At 44.4% G+C, this 14,018-nt stretch overlaps 2 protein-coding genes across 4 annotated transcripts in view; one reads left to right on the top strand and one right to left on the bottom strand.

The window, feature by feature from the left end:
- The window catches only part of PARPBP (PARP1 binding protein), a 57,952-nt gene extending 46,626 nt beyond the window's left edge, over positions 1 to 11,326 (bottom strand). Inside the window, exon 1 of one of the 2 annotated variants that reach the window (XM_066591416.1) lies at positions 11,190 to 11,326. In XM_066591416.1, the coding sequence (XP_066447513.1) occupies positions 11,190 to 11,192 (3 nt within the window). In that variant the 5' untranslated portion in view covers positions 11,193 to 11,326. The remainder of the gene's footprint in view (positions 1 to 11,189) is intronic. The other variant, XM_066591418.1, reaches the window with a different exon arrangement.
- Positions 1 to 14,018, top strand: part of NUP37 (nucleoporin 37) — a 44,319-nt gene that overhangs the window by 6,875 nt on the left and 23,426 nt on the right. The gene's annotated exons all lie outside the window — the stretch shown is intronic.

Genomic DNA, 14,018 nt, shown 5'->3' with positions numbered 1-14,018 from the left:
GATAAGGAGGCTAAAAACATACAATACACCAGACGGTAAAATAAATTCCGAGGACAGGTAAGCACCCCTGCTTTTGTTATTTTAGTACACCTAAGGCTATGCTAAAAAAATATATATATTGTCTGGCAATCGGACAACCCCTTTAGGCTTCCATCTTCCACAGGGTTTAGGCCTCATGTCCACGGGGAAAATCGGGCCCGCTACGGATTTTCCATGGAGAATAAACTCACCGGATCTTCTTTCTTCGGCCCGGTGGATGCGCAGGGCACGTCGGTGACGTGCCCCGCGCATGCGCCAGCCCGAAGAACGAAGATGAAGCCGCGGCGAAGGGAAGATCCGGAGCAGGTAAGTTCCGATTTAAGTCTCCCGCGGATCCACACGAAAATGGAGCATGGTCCAGATTTTTTCATGCTCCATTTTTTTAAAATCACTTTTATTGACCATCCGCGGGTATTTATCTACCCACGGGTGGTCAATGCATCCCTATGGGATGCGGATCCGCGGGCAGGAGAAGAGTTAAAATCCGCTGCGGATTTTAATTCTTCTTTTGCCAGTGGACATGAGGCCTTACAGAGTGATTTTTAGAGGGTGATGGGGAATAAACGACCTTTTTTTTTTTTTTTTGGCCAAAGCAGGAGCAGATTCAGAAGGAATTGGAAATATGAAGGAAGTACGTCTTGCTGGAGCCACTTCTGGCTTTGGCTCCAAAACTGCAGTGGCATTTTTCCAAACCATGATTTGTGCAAAACAATCCTAAAGATATAAACGTGTCTGAATTACTACTATTCCTCACTCCTGCATCACTGTCCTTTAAAAGAGGTCCTCTGGTTCTTGAGAATGACTAGCTTATTATCAATATTAGATCTGCAGCTTTTTTACAGTTCTTGTTTGTATAGCTCTGTACTTTCTGTAGTGGTGGTGCCTGGTATTACAACTAGCTTTGTCCTATTCAAGTGAATGCTGTAATATAGGCACTGCTGTACGGAGTGGTATAAAATATGGAAGGACTGCAGAGCTTTATAGACCACCTTGTCCCGTTCAAACGGCTGGCTGTTGGGCTGAGAGTCGAACACCCTCTGCTGTAATATTGATGGACGTTCCGAAGGATACAGGTACTTTTACACGGTCGAATAATCGCTTTAATGAGTGATTACGGATGACTGTTGGCCTGCGTAAATTCGTCATCTGACATGGTGCTTAAAAAGAAGTCACTCGGTCGCTAGTTGTTCCATTCCAGCAACTCTTGCTCAGTATAAGTGGGCAGTCGTTCATCTTTGAAAGACTCCTGTTTGCTATGAATGGAGGCGGTTGGCCAGAAGAGATCTCTGGCGCGCTCCCCTCCATTCACTTGGAACAACTGTTTTGGTTTTTTTTGTTCTTTTTTTAAAGAACCAGAAAGTCCCTGTAGGGTATGTTTACACAGGGCTAATATGCTACATAATTTCCATTGTGGGTTCGTGTGTGGAGATCCAACGTATATTAGAGTAGAAGTCAAATGAATGAAATATCAAGATCTTATTCACACACTGTTAGAAAAAACACAACATAAATTGACCTGCGGTGTGGATTGTAAACCTGCAGCATGTCCGTCTATGCTGTGGTTTGGTCGCAGGCTTGTTGTGGATTTTCTCTAGTTCACTAGGAAATCAAAATATAAATGCGGATTATCTGCAGCAAAATCTGAAGATAAAGACTCAGGTGAGTTTAAAAAAAAAATCCTTCACCATCTTCTCCCGTGAAGAAGCTTGCCTGCTCACCTGCCAGTCTCTACACCCTGGCCTCCGGTAATGACATGTCGTATGGTATTATGACCAGTGCAGTGGTCACATGGGCCAAGATGTCATCAGTGCTCCAAATGGTAGCTGTGAAATTCCCCATTGATTTGCTATAGAAAATTCAGATGGCTATTCCACAGCAAATCCACCCTGTGTGAACAGACCCTTAAAGCAACCCTCCAGTTTTGGGACAAAATACTGTCCGGAGACTAGAAAGGCTCAAGGGTTATATGACCTGCACTTGTTCTTCTCTGCCGCCCCTCTAATCTTCTGGTTTCAGATTTCATTTTCTCCCTCCCAAGATGGCTGCAGCAATTTTCTAACTACCTAATCCACACGCTGCACTGCTCTGATTGGACAGTGCTGATCACATGAGCGGCTTTGGCCTATCAGAGAGCAGGTATAGTGCATTTGTAGTCTGAGTGATTAGGTAGTTTGAAGATTGTGTTGGCCACCTTGGATGGCTTTAAACAGAGCCCTGGGTCGGCAGATCAAAGGGATGACGGAGAAAAAGAACTGCTGGCGATCTATCCCTCACCCTCCAGTCCCAGGAGAACATTTTTTTTCCTGAAACCAAAGGATCACTTTAAAGGGTTTTCCAACAGATAGGTATATAAAGGCTCCCTTTCCATTCTTTACTTGCTTTCTGGCTCTATTTACACTTTCATTGTGGTTTAAGGTCTAAAAGGAAACCACAAGGCATTGCCAAATTGGTCACAAGCAGATGCCACCATGCCCGGTGTAGCGTATTGACTTACAATGGGGTTTGTCAGGTTCTGCCGCTATTTCTCCTGACAGAAGGTGCATTGGAGGCGCCGACCAATGCAGATGTGAACCTAGCGAAGTAGCAATCAGCCCCTATACCACAAGTTCTTTATTATATTTGGGGAAGTTGACATTTAACTTGATATCTGTGAGTTCTGCAAATATATACTTTAATGATGCAATGCTGGAGATCTGTTAATGGAAAGGTAACGTGAAATTTCAGCGTTGACCACAAGAGTAATTGTACTTGTGTGTCTCATGCCAAAAGAACAGTCTGCCATGTTCCTGGACTTATCAACATGATAAATGAATCTGGAGGGGAACGCAGCCTTCCTTAAATCATTCATTCTGCTCAGCTTAAATGTGTGTCAAACCTTTTACGTGTGCTAGTGAGACCTTTTGGACGTTCTTGAAAATGTTCAATTGACTTTTATTAGTCCCAGACATGCAGCTCTAATAACACCGGTTTTTGTGTAGCAACATTGATGAGTTCTAGATCAGAGCCAAGTAAAGCAAGGGTTTTCTGAGTTTTTAACCCCTAGTTTGCTAAAGAAACAGGTTTACTTCAGTGTACAGTTATTACCATGTACTGTACATGCTTGAATGGTGGAAATTATGGCAACATCTGCAGGGAAATCGCACCAGCGAGATACCAGCTGTGTTTCCCACCCCGATATCGCACTTGCCCATATGAAATTAGCCTTAAAGGGGTTGTCCCGCGGCAGCAAGTGGGGTTAAACACTTCTGTATGGCCATATAAATGCACTTTGTAATATACATCGTGCATTAAATATTGGCCATACAGAAGTTATATACTTACCCCCTCCGGTGTTGGCGTCCCCATCTCCATGGCGCTGACGGAAGCCGCCTTCTGCCTGGATTAGACGCGCTTGCGCAGTCTGCTTCTTCTGTCCCGCTGAAGGGGTCGCTCCGGTGTGCTCGCGCCGCACAGGTCGTCTGCGCATGCGCAGAAGACCTCTGCGGCGCGAGCACGCCAAAGCGGGACAGAAGAGGGCAGACAGCGCAAGCGCGTCTAATCCAGGCAGAAGGAGGCTTTGGTCGGCACCATGGAGACGGGGACGCCAACACCGGAGGGGGTAAGTATATAACTTCTGTATGGCCAATATTTAATGCACGATGTATATTACAAAGTGCATTTATATGACCATACAGAAGTGCTTAACCCCCACTTGCTTTCGCGGAACAACCCCTTTAAGGTGTATTCTAGTAAGATTAAGTTATCCTCTATTCACGGGATAGGTAATAGCTAGCTGATCAGAAGAGGGTGGCCGACTGTTGGACCCCCATTGATCCCAAGAACGGGAGTTCGGTCATTCCGCATATGAATGGATTGGAGAATGCACAAGTGCGCCGCAGCTCTATTCATTTCAATGACCGCTCCATAAATTGCCAAGTTCAAACACTTGACAGTCTCTAGCACTGTCGTTGAAACTAATAGAGCCCAACCGCACCCACGTTCTCAGAATCAGTTTGTGTTCCAGTGGTCAGATCCCCCTACATCTACCCTGATCAGCTAGTTATCCCCTATCCTAATTTAATTTTACCGGAATACCTCTTTAAGGAGCAGGCACAGTAAATATATGGCGCCTGGTCCTGGGCTTTAATCCCAACCGATAGTAAAAATACGACAGGGGATTAAAGCCTCCACTCCTGCAATCAATCAGAAGCAGGTAGGGTTGCAGCTGTTAGTCACAGATAATAACCCAGAGGAGGGAGAATTGGTTTTTAACCCGTTCTGCCCTGTCTTTTCTTTAGTACACAGTGCTCGATGAGCGCTATGGACTAAAGAAGGAAAGTGGAAGTATAACTGCCACTGCACGAGCCGGTAGTTACGTGACCACCAGTATTCCCTGGCACAGCAGAGCTACAGGGTCCTAGCAGACCCTGATCAGCTCTGCCAGTGACTATTGTCACTACATGGGGATGTTTTCCCTGTAACTGGGGCTCCTATGGATGCCTCAGCTACAGTGAGAAAGTGTCAAATTAAGAAAAAAAAAAGACCATGTGAATGTCCTCCAAAGGTCTTATATGACGTCATGAGGGACTTGAAAGGTAAAAAAAAAATTGTATGCATAAGTAAAACAAAACTGCAGAATCAAATAAAAATATATACATGTATAAGAGAATAATCCAAAGCCGACACCAACCAAAATCGTCGCCATATGCGTCCTGCAATCCAAAACCACACATGCCGTATTATATATCAAAACGTCCGAAACAAAATGAGGAACCCGTTCCCATAATTTATTTTAGCGTAAATATACTAATTAAAAAAAATAATTATAAATGTTAAAAGAAAAAACTTTTTTTTTTTTTTAAGCGGTTTACCCCCAATAAAAGTAAAAAATGGGGGGGGGGGAAAGTCAGTAAAAAAGGGTATTTAAAAATTAGCCCACATGTCGCAGGAAAAAAAATGCAGCAAAAATAATTTTGGTCGCTGAAGGGAAAAAAAAATGGGTCAGTTAAACCACCACATGGGTAAAATCTCTAAGAAGTATCTAGTCCTTAAAGGGGTTGTCTCGCGGCAGCAAGTGGGGTTATACACTTCTGTATGGCCATATTAATGCACTTTGTAATATACATCGTGCATTAAATATGAGCCATACAGAAGTTATTCACTTACCTGCTCCGTTGCTAGCGTCCTCGTCGCCATGGTTCCGTCTAATTTCGGGGTCTTCTTGCTTCTTTAGACGCGCTTGCGCAGATCCGTCTTCTCCCTTCGGCTCCGCTCGGCAGCATCGGCGATTTGGCTCCGCCCCCTTGTACGCATCATCGCGTAGCTCCGCCCCCGTCACGTGCCGATTCCAGCCAATCAGGAGGCTGGAACCGGCACACATCATGGGGTGGAGCTACGTGATGATGCGTACAAGGGGGCGGAGCCAAATCGCCGATGCTGCCGAGCGGAGCCGAAGGGAGAAGACGGATCTGCGCAAGCGCGTCTAAAGAAGCAAGAAGACCCCGAAATTAGACGGAACCATGGCGACGGGGACGCTAGCAACGGAGCAGGTAAGTGAATAACTTCTGTATGGCTCATATTTAATGCACGATGTATATTACAAAGTGCATTAATATGGCCATACAGAAGTGCTTAACCCCACTTGCTTTCGCGAGACAACCCCTTTAAGGGGTTTAGTGATTGTATTCCCTAGTCAGGAAAGCTACATTAGAGAATCTGTCAGCTCCCCTGACATGTCTGTTTTAGTACTTGTATTCCACATGAAATAACAATTTTGGAGTATCTTTTGTTTGATGTCTTATGCGTCATTCCAGGACAAGTCACCCAAGAGCTAACACCCGACTGTCTCTGATTTTTAAATTGTGGAACGTTACGTATCTGTTTGCTACTGTAGTGTATATATTAATCTCCATTCTCAGACCCATCGGGCAGGGGGTCACAAATTGCACTCATCATCAAAAAAAAAAAAAAACAGCACCTAGAAGGCGTTTTCCTTATGCTGCAAAACCCGTTCTGCAGTTACGTCTTAGGCAGATATGACAATGATTAGAGTTGTGGGTAATTAGATGAATGCTCTTGCTACCTGAGGCCTTAACAAAAAGATCTGAGAGGAGGTACATGCACACAAATGGCAACCGAGCTCAGGAAGCCCTCAACAGACCACCAGTAGAGAGGATCGTCTGATTGTCCAATAAGCATGAACAGCTCTCACCTGTTTCTTTGTCCGCCATCCTGAAATGCCATAATTACAACAGGGTACTAGAGCCTCCATGCCTGCCCATATCACCTCTTGTATCCAAGCTAGAGGCGGTACAACAGGGTACTAGAGCCTCCATGCCCGCCCATATCACATCTTGCAGCCAAGCTAGAGGTGGTACAACAGGGTACTAGAGCCTCCATGCCCACCTGTATCACATTTTGTATCCAAGCTAGAGGCGGTACAACAGGGTACTAGATCCTCCATGCCTGCTCATATCACATCTTGCAGCCAAGCTAGAGGCGGTACAACAGGGTACTAGATCCTCCATGCCTGCTCATATCACATCTTGCAGCCAAGCTAGAGGCGGTACAACAGGGTACTAGAGCCTCCATGCCTGCTCATATCACATCTTGTATCCAAGCTAAAGGCGGTACAACGGGGTACTAGAGCCTCCCTCCAAGTGTTCAGTTTTCTGCAATAAATTACCTTTTTTGCTCTGATATTGGAATCGCTTATATCAATGTTCTAATCATACAAAACTTCATTCCATTCTGACAACTTCTACGTGCTTGATTTTACTTTTTTTTTGCCATTGACTATGCATGTGGGCCATTTTTCTGAAAGTCACAGAGAACCATGATTTTTGACAATTTTTGGAAACTATTGGACATAGGAAATAATTCTTATTTCTTACTGATGCTAAGATGTTGCATATTTAAGGACACTGGCATGTGATACACGTGGTGCTGTGGGAAATGTTTTGAAATTTGTCGACTGTCGGTATATAATGTATTTGTCTGACAATAAGATGCACTCTAAATCTTGCTAGTGTGTCTCTGCTCCTTGAACGGTCTCCCCCATTCCCTGATTTGTGCAGATCAGTGATAATGTGGCTCCTCCCTCAGCAGGGAGTTGAGCTTTCACTTTGAACAACCCTGTGAGCTCAGTAGTCAAGCAGCAAGCTTACAAGGGGATTCCTCTTACCCTTCCTTCAAATGGCCAGCTGTCATGGGGATTCACAAAATGTTTGTTTTGCTGACCAAATTGTATGTCCAAAAGCAGATTTTGCACCCGATTCAAGATTTGAAGCATATTCAGGTGTATTTGCTCAGATTTGATACTAGTAAAATAGTTGTCGGTGTAGTTGATCGCCATCAAGAATTTCTTTTCCTCAAAAAAGAGCACCTCCCTGAAATTTCGTGGTAAGAAAAATTTCAGTGTATGGGATGTATATACAATTTTCTTTCCCAGCATTCTCTCTGGAGTGGTTTAGCTCCGGGAAAAAAAAAATTTATTTATTTTTTGTTCCATTTTCACTTAAACTTGTATTGTTATGAAGAGAATGACACCTTGTACATCTTCATATGCACAATAGTTTCCAAGTTATAAATTACTGTTCTCTATGTCCTTTGGAAAATTGACCCTCCTGTATTTTTTACTCCGGGACCCTATAGGTCTAAAAGTTAAGATTTTTATATACATTCTAGTAACAAATCTGCAAAGTTTAGTAAAAATCAGAGCTGGTCGAGTGTTACCCCTTGGGTAATTTGTCCTGAACAGACCCTTGCCATACTTGCATATATTAGAAAAGACACAACCAATAAAAGAGCTCTACTGTATCCATTATGGCATCCACAGCTTGCCTAGCTGTTCCCATAAGTTCCATAACCTTGGGGATCCTCAGCCTTGTACAACCGCCTTCCACTCAGTCTCTGTAGTGGTCACTGCCTGGCCTGGAGGAACTCCTTTTCTCTTAATAGTTTTGGCATATTCCAAACATTTTTATGGTATAAAAACCTTTTTTAAGTGTAAGCATTCACAAAACCAGATACTTAATTCGAAGGAAGGCAATATATACCCCTCTGGGCAGTCATTGCCAAATGCACCTCACAGACTCCACAATGGCAGGAGGACAATTAATTATGACTCATACGACATGCAGATATTGACATAAGAGATGCTTATTCCGACACTCTGACTACTCTTACTCTAAAGAACTCTTTCCAAAATTCAGGATTAAACAGCTTTTCATTCTGTTAAATTATTTTCAACGTGTGCTTTAAAGGGGTTGTCTGATTACTGGGCAGCATTTCAGCAATAGGTCACACTGACTTAGAACAGAGCTGTACTCGCCAGACCTCGGCATTGGGGGTCCAATGATGCTGCCCACCCAGTGATGGTCATGGAGGATGTCAGCAGAACTTACTCGACTACTGCAGTCAATAAGAGTCTACGGTGTCTCCATTCTCAAATCCTAGCATCATGGCGCCCAGGGTGTGAGCGGTGATGCCAGGAGAACGAGCGGTGACGCTATAGCCTTTGGTTGCAACGGTCACATGACTTCCACTGATGTAATCTTTCACAACCGCCACCGAGGGGCCAGCAGGGCGACCTCGCTGGATCCGCTCGGCTGAGGATGAGCGAGTACAGCTCTGTTTGTTATATTAAGCCAGTCCTACGTATTTCTGAGATGTTGTCTGGTACCAGCTGGTTCCAGAGTCCAGACTCAAAATGATCTGCTCAGCCAGCTTCCATATAAAAAGGGATCGCGATGTCTCCTTTAAAATGTGGTAGCGCAGTTTGAACACCCATTTCTATTGTACTCTATTCCAATTCTAAAGCCTTTGAAAGTTGAAGATTCCACCATCGCCATCTGCGTGTATTATACACTGGCATGGACTTTCAGTTTGTTCACACTTGTTGATAGGAATTGCGAATTCCATGAACGGAAGAAAAATAGGAGCATGCTCTATATTACTGCTGATTCCGCAAGTATGAGCTCTGTTGATCTCTATGGATGTATGTGATCCACAGTGCATGCGCAATGAACTTTTCGTAGCAAGCGAATCTGCGTCCAAAGTTGCTAGGAGATCAGATACAAATGGAATAAAGAAAGCCGGAATTTGTGGGCAGACAATGCAGGACGGAGTCTGGGGAGCAACACCTCCATCCAGCCTGCTGTCTGCAACCTCCGCTTGTTCTTCTGGGCTCTTCCTCCACAAGAACAAAGTGGTTTATACTACTACCAAAATAATTAGTATAAAACCAGCCAAACCTAGATACCGTGTTTCCCCAAAAATAAGGCACCCCCTGAAATTTGCAGAAGTCCCAAATATAAGGCACCCCCGATAGTAAGGCATAGTAAAGTGTGCAGGCAAGTCAAGAGGCCTGTCCCCTGCTGCCATCCCCGTTGTCTCCTACCTCCCAGATGTATAGGTAGATCTGCAGACAGTTTGCTGTTATCCTGTCCCTGCTGTGCTGTTGTTAGCTCCCCTTGCTGGCTGGAAAAGTCCATACTGTACGTTCTGTTCCTGCTGTACATGTCTGCTGTGATGAGCTCCCCCTGGTGGCCGGAAGCTGCAATACCATCCCTGCTTACAAGTGGTACAGGAACTTCTGTCTGCAGACAGGTACGTTACTTTAAAGCCCTTATTTTTTTATGGCTCTGTATGTGAGTCAGGCAACCTGTGTGTGATTCTTAAGGCTGGGTCCTCACAGAGCGTATTTCCAGCGGAAATCTCGCAGTTTGGCCACAGCGATAAACAGCGAGATTTCCGCCGGGAAAGCGCTGCTTCAAAACCCACAGCACTCAGCCGCTTGTTTTGAAGCGACCTGGCTGCACGCTTTTCCGTTTCTGTGGCCAGTGAATCCGCACCACAACACCGGCTTCTCCCAGCTTTGCCGTGACAGATTTGCTGTCCCATGTGGACGAGATTTCTGAGAAATTTCGTCCACAAAACTGGCCAATTGAGGGATTTGCCGCAGCGAAATAAGACCCCCCCCCCCCCTGAAAATAAGACTTAGCGCATATTTGGGAGCAAAAATTAATATAAGACGTGTCTTATTTTCGGGGAAACAGGGTTGCAGCATCCCGTTCTGAAGGCTCCCAGAGCTGTTCACCACGACAGCACAAGACAATGTCGCCTGAGAGGTTGGGGCAACTTTTTGATATTTTTCCCTGCTTGTGATCATTTTTCCGCGCGAACAATACGCTGTCATACGCAGTACATCCGCATGGAAAACGAATGCATACGTGGCCGTACATGATTCCTTCCGCAATCATTCTTAAGTTTTCTGCTGCGTATATACGCACGCATAATCTAACCCGCTCGTGTGAGCCCGGCCTTACAATGGCTCTACAGAATAAAGGTGCTTTTACAGTAATTACCACTCAAAAAAAAATATCGCTGGATCGTTTGAATTTGAAGGACAACCGTTCAGTGTAAACAAAGCCAATGATTGAACAATAATTAGTTTGCGTATTGTTAATGTTATGCAAGCATTAAAATTGTTGGTTCGTTCAACTGGTGTTTAAACCAAATTAGTAGCTATGTTAATTACTGGTACAGCGAACTAAACGATCCAATAGAAAAAACTTTTGTCTGTTTTTAAACAGACCACCCGAGCACATGGGGTCACCGATCACTTGGGTCAACGATTCCCCGTTTCATGCAAAAGTACCCTGAGGGAGTCACAGCTCTGACTGATAATTATATAGCAACAACTTCTAGATTTCACTAGGACTTCTCTTTGTTGGATTTGATGACTTTACATTTTGTTATTATATAGGCTTTTCAGCAAAGGAAATTATTCCCTTTTTTTTCCTTGTGTATGAAGCAGATTGAGTGATTTGTGGCTGCACGAAGACTAATGATACGTGTATGTAGTGCCTGCTAGTAACTACTTGATCAGTAAAAGCTGACACAAAATGCAACATTAGTACACCATAACGAATGGATCTCCTCCATCCATAACTCCTGGTTATACAATACAGCATACGTCTCTGCTACCACAAAGTACTAATTTGCTACCACAATTTACTAATTAGATGTAAAATCTAGAAAAAACTCCTTTCCTTGAAAGAGGACTGATGCATCCTAAAACTATTGTCATTCTCATGTTCTAAAGTTCTAAAATAGTTTTAATTGCCTACTAGCAAAAATAACAAGGCATAAAAATATGAAAAACTCACCATCACATCTTTGCTTTGCGTAAGGTGCCAATACTGTGTTCTTTCTGTTTGTCTTCATTTACTATGCAGTCTTCATGCACATTTTTCTCACCGGTCTGTCCCGTAATCTAGGTCACAACCTTACAGCAAACTGCACAGTCTTCTGCCCTCCGTGCACAGTAGGAACAAGCTGGAGTAGCAGTGGAGGTGACATGCAGTGCAAACTGCTGCACTCAACTCTGTTGTCTGTGGCTACAAATCGCACTAACCAATGTATGAGTTACTTTTCTTGCAGCCAATGGGATCTGGTAACTGCTGAAGGATTATGCACCACGTCATAATGTTGAATGATTGTCCATTTAAGCTAGCATCAGCCTCCCAGAAATTAATGCGAATATCACGTTGACAGGGCGATTTAGAAATAGATTTGGTGTCCTCAGAATATTTAAAATAAATGTCCACCACATAGAAAGTATACTTCTGGATGATTTCTCAAGGTTTACCTCACCCATAGGCTCCAATGGTCAAAAAGTATACCATGCAGTAAATGTTGTTTTTGGGTGCCTCTGTAAAAGCCCATTTAGACACAACGATTATCACTCAAAAGATGTCTTTTGAGCGATAATCGTTGTGTGCCTTGGTGCAAGGTGATCGCTTAAATGTTGAGCGATCACTTTTGCGCTCTGAGCAGGGGTTGCAGAAGACAAGCGGGGCCGCTTGTATTCTGCATCCAGCTGTTCTCTGCTCGGAGCGCCTGGCTGTTATACAGCTGAGCACTCTGAGCAGGGGATGCGGAAGACATGCGTGCCCGCTTGTCTTCTGCATCCAGCTGTTCTCTGCTCCGAGCGCCCAGCTGTTATACAGCTGAGCGCTCCGAGCAGGGGATGAAGAACACAGCTGGACCGCTGTGTTCTTTATACCCCGCCTGTGTTCAGGGAGTGGGATATAGCTGAAACAATAGTATCAGCTGTATTCCGCTGTGAATTCCTGATAAGGCTGATCGTTCTCTTTCAGCATGCTGAAAGATCAGCGATGGCTTAATGAAAACTGCATGATGTAAGTGCAGTTACACACAACGATTATTGCGCAAAAGATGACTTTCGAGTGATAATCGTTATCTAAATGGGCCTTAGGAAATAGTCTAACTTGGCTATTCCATACAGTTGGGGAAGAGTATACCAAAGGGGCTCTCCTTTGGTATCTGTTGGTAAACGTGACCCCCAACAGAGAAACCTGTAACAAAGTTGCGCAGCTTTGTAAACACGTTGCATTACTGCCAAGCCTTAGGCCGGCTTAACACAACCGGATTTCTACTGCGGAATTTGCGGTCAGCATCCACACAGAGGATTTGCAGCAAATAGAATGAATTGAAAGGTATGTAAAATCACTTTTTCTTTCTCACCCGTGGAAACTAATTGCGTATTCCGCAAGTGGAGGAAAATCGCGGCATGCTCTAGTTTGCTGAAGACAGCCGACCTTTAAGTGAATGGAAGCCGTCCGACCTGCAGTCCATTCGCAATTGACATTGCAGATGGGCTGCAGGTAGCCGTTTCATCGCCTAGCGACAGCTCAGGGAATACAAACGGTTAGAAAAGAAGAAAAAAAAAACTGTAGTGTGCATGACCGACTGCGAGCGTCCGCGGTCATCTGCAATACAAAGTTTGCAGTTGTACAGGGTCACCGCTGGATTCCGCTCTCGGGTTCCCGCATGCAGGGTCCGGCTCTGCTATGTTCAAACGGCCTTAATAATTACAGCATCTACAACCGTTCTGCTAAAATGCATATTTTAAGTTTCATTCACATGTTCCAGACAAAAGCAGCGAGGAGTAATGTCTATACCATGCCTTTCGAAATCCACAGCATTCTCATTTATTGGCATGTTAAATGTAACATTCAAAACAGGTAAAACGCCTAACGTAAATAAATACTCAAGACTTCTGATGTGGAGTCCCAAGAATACCCCGTTACAATGAAGATATAGATGTGGTCTTGGAGCTGACAAATGCAACATAAATAGAGATGAGCGAGCGTACTCGCTAAGGCAAACTACTCGAGCGAGTAGTGCCTTATGCAAGTACCTGCCCGCTCGTCTCTAAAGATTCGAGTGCCGGCGGGGAGGAACGGGCGGGAGATCTCTCTCTCACTCTCTCCCCCCTGCTCACTCCCACAACTCGCCGCTCTCCCCCACCGGCACCCGAATCTTTAGAGACGAGCGGGCAGGTACTCACATAAGGCACTACTCGCTAGAGTAGTTTGCCTTAGCGAGTACGCTCGCTCATCTCTACACATAAGTCATTCATTACACACAGTAGTAAGCCAATGTGTAGCTAGCGGAGCTTGGAAAGCCCAGTCTCTTACACGTCAGCTGTTTTTCTCCTGTATTAACACATCTATCATTTGCATGGATTGTATGCTAAAAAAAATTGCCAATCTGCGGGCACAACCCTGAGGTTCAGCTGCGGATTCCTGCTGCAAAGTATCTTCAGAATCCATGATGGATTTACTAGTGCAATTCTTGACTCTATGAAGGATGAGGGTTTGTTCACAGCCATGAACTGTACTCGCCATTCTGCTGGTCTCAGAGCCGATGTTTTCCCCCCCAGCCCTTGGATAGTGCCTGCACTTTGCTTGTCCTGTTGACTTGTATTCTGGAAAAAGCAGACAGGTACTGTACTGAAGTCTATTAACTATCCCAGTTGATGATAGGAGCTCTTCTAAAGGGCCATTTACACGCAACGATTATTGCTCAAAATTAGCTCAAATGCAGTAGTAACCAGCAGAACTTTGAATGGTATTCTTAATGTAACACAAACTACTTGAAGGTCCCAAATTTGACTCTTATTGCACAAT

This window comes from Eleutherodactylus coqui, chromosome 2 (genome assembly GCF_035609145.1).
Source record: "Eleutherodactylus coqui strain aEleCoq1 chromosome 2, aEleCoq1.hap1, whole genome shotgun sequence".
In the NCBI taxonomy this organism is placed as follows: domain Eukaryota; kingdom Metazoa; phylum Chordata; class Amphibia; order Anura; family Eleutherodactylidae; genus Eleutherodactylus; species Eleutherodactylus coqui.
The sequence above is the reverse complement of the archived record's forward strand: the minus strand, read 5'-3'. Positions and strand labels throughout refer to the sequence as shown.